At 39.3% G+C, this 4,617-nt stretch overlaps 1 protein-coding gene across 1 annotated transcript; it reads left to right on the forward strand.

The window, feature by feature from the left end:
* The first annotated feature begins 2,794 nt into the window (after window positions 1–2,794).
* On the forward strand, window positions 2,795–4,361 carry kctd12.2 (potassium channel tetramerisation domain containing 12.2). Its single transcript, XM_084390481.1, has one exon. It carries the CDS (start codon window positions 3,155–3,157, stop codon window positions 3,965–3,967), a length of 813 nt encoding a protein of 270 aa, XP_084246607.1. The 5' UTR covers window positions 2,795–3,154; the 3' UTR covers window positions 3,968–4,361.
* Window positions 4,362–4,617: the final 256 nt, after the last annotated feature.

Raw genomic sequence — 4,617 nt, forward strand, 5'->3', positions numbered from 1 at the left:
ATGGCAAACCGTTTTTTCATATCTCCTCACCAGTAGGTGGTGCTGTGCCGAAACGCTGCATGGAGCCTCAAGTCATGCTTGTGATGACATGCACCAAGACTTGTCTCAATACGCTAAAGTGTTGCAGATATACATGTAGCCTCGCATCCAGTTTGGCATGCTTTTCACTGAATTCTCAAGAAGTTTATCAAAAAGCTTTTAATAACTTTTTGCCAGCATGGTCTGAAGATGATCTGAGCCAATTTTGGTAAAATCTGATGAACCGTCTAGGATGAGTTCGGAAAATTCAAAATGGCGGAAAGATTTTCCTGACTGAAAATTAATGAAAATGAATCTGCAATTGAATCGACCTGAGCCAAAGGATAATGGGAAAAAGTGTTTTGAAGCCCTTACGTTTCAAAAGTTATTATCATAAACATGAGTGCAACTTTGGACAGTTGGTGGCGCTAGAGGGGATTGAGTTAAAGACTCCAAATTTCCCATAAGCGGCTCTATGGGCCATAGATATCATATATAAAGGCTAGATGTCTCGTGCGCACTGCTGGCCAATGGAGGTCGATGTCTGCACGTGGCGGCCATCTTGCGACAGTGTACTCGCTCACTACTTCAATGGTGCATGTACTTTTAAATAACCATAACTTGCTCATTTTTCTACCGATTTTCAAACGGTTTGGTTTGTTATAAACGTCAGAGATGTAGTTATGACACTGCATACATACACTGCATACATATGAAAAATTATAACATACATTTTCAAGCATTCGGAATTATAGCCACGTTAATAACGTTTGTAAGAAACCAAACCGTTTGTAAATCCGTCAAGATTTCAGCGAGATAAGAGGATTTGTGTGCGTGCTGATCATTCACCTTAATGCACAGAGCACTGTCACAAGATGGCCGAACGATGATGCCGGAAGTGACTGCGCCATAAGACATCTAGCGTTTATATATGATATCTATGCTATGGGCTGCCATAGATTCAAGAGTAGAAAAAGAAGAAGAAGAAGAAGAAGAAGGAAGAAGAAGAAGAATGCCAGGGGATAAAATAGGTGCCTAACTTGGTCCCTAATAAAATAAAAAGTCCTTTTTTTCTCTCAGTTATGCTTGAAGGCATAAACTGTAGCAAACTGAGATGAAGGAAATGGTTTATAAACAAAAAGTGGTTTCCCATCTGCCCACAGTCGTAAGTGTGTCTCAATGGTCTTATGATGGAGGATTATTCCCACACTCCAGCACACGGAATGAGCCTTCTGGGAAATTTACCAAGAGGTTTTTTAGGAGTCAATGATGTGTGTGGACCGTTCTCTAGACACCATTTTGCATTTAAAATGTTTTGCTTACAGGAGACTATATGGCTAACCAGCATATACGCGTTGTATTTCCTGAATCTTTTTGATTTTGGATCTTAAGTCCAGTGTGTTACATTACTGCCCGGCTTAAGCCTATAGTCTCAAACTAAAATGCATGTTTGTGCTGGTTTAACTGAAAGCAACTTGCACTGACTTATATTAAAATATGTCACTGTCATTGTTTTGTCTCAATATGCACACCACTAATGTTACTTTTTTTCTAAGGCACATTTATAAAAGCCACTTAAATGCCCTAATTGAACTAAGGCCTAATCAAAGCCCTGTCTGTGAGACTGGGCCTACGGGATACATCTGTGTACACTTTAAGTTTTTTGTTGTTGTAACATTTTAAAATGATTTACTTTCATTTCAAAATATGATGTAGTCTACAGACGTGTCTTGTAGCTTATTATTTTCTAGCTTTCACACAATTTTATTTATTACTTAGGTCTTACATTTATGGTCTTATACTGACTGTTAGAAGTAACATTTCAGAGGTGTAACTTTGTTAAAAAGCTTTGTTTTCGCATTTTTTTATTATTATTATTATATTGTAACTTATACAACTATTATTAAAAAATGTATATTACTGAACAACAAGAATTCAACGCTGTGCTAATTAATTCAGTAGTTTCAAGTAATTTGCACAATGAAGTGCTTCTTTTTCTTGCCCACTAGATGTCGCTATAGAAGCACTGCTGTTATAGACATTGCTCTGACTGTTCCCACTATCTAGAAGTTTTGCATAAACAGCAAAATTATTAACCAAAGTGCTACCTGTTTGGTTAATAATACATGAAGAGTTAAAGGAAATATAATATTACCTATATATATATCTTTTTCTTTTCTTTTTTAAGTTATCTTTAGAACAGCATAATTAACTAAAAGCATAAGTATAGGCATATTGCTGAAATGGATCAGAAAACCACTCTGCAAAGACAATGTTTTGATGTACAATTGGGCATTTTTACTGGATAAATAGTTATAGATGTAGAGAATGTTTGATGGAAATGCCAACTCATTGTGGGAAGAAAAAAAGTCCAAAGCTGTTCACATTAAGGCACCTGTGTGCGTATTAAGTAGCCTACATAATTTATTGCAATCATGGCAACACTTTATTTAACAGCGTCCTTGTTATAGCCTAGTAAGCCTACTTACTGTACATGTTGGCTGTGTAAATCATATGTGTCAACACTAAATACATGCAACTAGCCCTAATCATAACCTTATAATAAGTACATGTTGTTAGTTAATATTTCTCAGTGCTTAACTGTATAATTTCACTGTTACGAGGACATCTTAAAATAGGAATTTCAGATTCTGCCCTATTTCTTTGTCACTAATCAGAGGATCAAATTTGTGACGCTGAATCCAATGCTTCATTACAGTAAATTTCCTGATCTTTGGAACCTCCTCAAATCACACCGAATAACAGTTTTGTGTGTAAAAAGGAGACATTCTGAAAGTCCTCTACAAGAATGTCTTATCACAAAGCAAATACAAAATAATAAGATTAAGAAAATTTCTACAATTTCTTGGCAAATCACAGGGAGTTTCATTTAATATTATTGTTGTTGTTGTTGTTGTTATCGTTATTGATACTATGCTACTACTAGGCTATTATTAGGCCCTAATATTAATATTTTATTGTATTTCTCACAGGGTGGTAGTAAAGAGTTAATACAGCCGTCAGATTCCTCCTCCTACGTAACCGTGTTTTGCCTACATAAACAAAGCTGAAATATTTCTTTCCACTCTTCTTCAGTCCCGTGATTGCCCCGGAGGTCTCGCGCAGTTGTGCAGAGATGGATAAAAGTCGCGCGGACGCTTCACAGCGATTCTCCGAAATTATTGAGCTCAATGTCGGAGGGCAAGTTTACGTTACCCGGCACTCAACTTTACTCTCCGTGCCGAATTCTTTGCTCTGGACCATGTTCAGTCAGAAAACCCCCACGGAACTTACCACCGACAGCAAAGGACGCTTCTTTTTGGACAGGGACGGCTTTTTGTTCAGATATATTTTGGATTACTTGCGAGACCAGACTCTGGTTTTGCCCGATTACTTCAAAGAGAAGGCGAGCCTTCTTAAAGAGGCGGAATATTTCCAACTTCAAGAGCTGGCGAGACGCCTGAGACCGGCGGTCAGTAAGGAGAACTCTGTCAGCGAGGAGGTGTGCCAGAGCGATCCCGAGGAGGCTGCGCACGCCGGCACCAGTGTCTCCAGCACCGGACCTCGCTCCCCGTCTCTGGAAGCGAAGAAAACCGGCTACATCACCATCGGGTACAGGGGCTCCTACACCATAGGACGAGACATCCAGCAGGACGCCAAATTTCGAAGGGTCGCGAGAATCACCGTGTGCGGCAAAACGTCTCTCGCCAAAGAAGTTTTCGGGGAGACTCTGAACGAGAGCAGAGACCCCGACAGACTCCCAGAGAGGTACACGTCTCGGTATTACCTGAAGTATAATTTCCTGGAGCAAGCCTTTGACAGGCTGGCGGAGATGGGCTTCCACATGGTTGCTTGTAGCTCCACGGGCACCTGCGCGTACGCGAGTAACGACCCCAACGAGGACAAAATCTGGACGAGTTACACCGAGTACGTTTTTAGCAGGGAGTGAAGTGGACTCACTTTTTGGAACTGTTATTCAAACACGTTTCTCGGACACTCACCTTTCCAGTTGTTACGCACCACGAATGTGTTTTGTGCCACAATGTTCTATGTAAAGAAAAACAAAAAATTTGGGACCGTCAATCGCTGAGCAGACGTTTTGTGCATATTTGTGTGTGTAAGTAATGTCTGTTCCCATAATACAATTCCCAGTATTTAACTACAAAAGGTTTGGGAGGCAGCACAAAATCAACCTTTATACTCAAGTGCTTGATAATTTGTGATATTAAAATTTCATTGCATTCCTGCATATACAATTTCCCCTCAGATTATAAGGGATTATTAACAGTTTTGTTTTGATGTCTGTCAGCTTCACACACATAATAAACTAATCATGAAAGACATATTTGAATGGAGACTCTGAATAAATAATTTGAGTGGAACACTCTATAATTAAAATACAGTTTTCCAATTGAATGTGTCCTACATCAAATTTCCATGGACAAACAAGCTACGGGCAACTAGTTTAAAACTAGCTTGTGCAAGATTAAACCACAGCTGATATCCTGTCACAGATCGTGTGAAATTACAGTGTGAAGATTTAAAGCACAGAAACTGTGGTGTGTGTTAACTGAACACCTTTGGTGATGATGGTGCAAG

The sequence above is a fragment of the Rutilus rutilus genome, assembly GCF_951802725.1.
Source record: "Rutilus rutilus genome assembly, chromosome: 2".
NCBI lineage: Eukaryota > Metazoa > Chordata > Actinopteri > Cypriniformes > Leuciscidae > Rutilus > Rutilus rutilus.

Bases quoted from the DNA above. Each gene is read 5' to 3' on its own strand.
- kctd12.2 (XM_084390481.1), top strand. From the start codon at position 3,155: ATGGATAAAAGTCGCGCGGACGCTTCACAGCGATTCTCCGAAATTATT.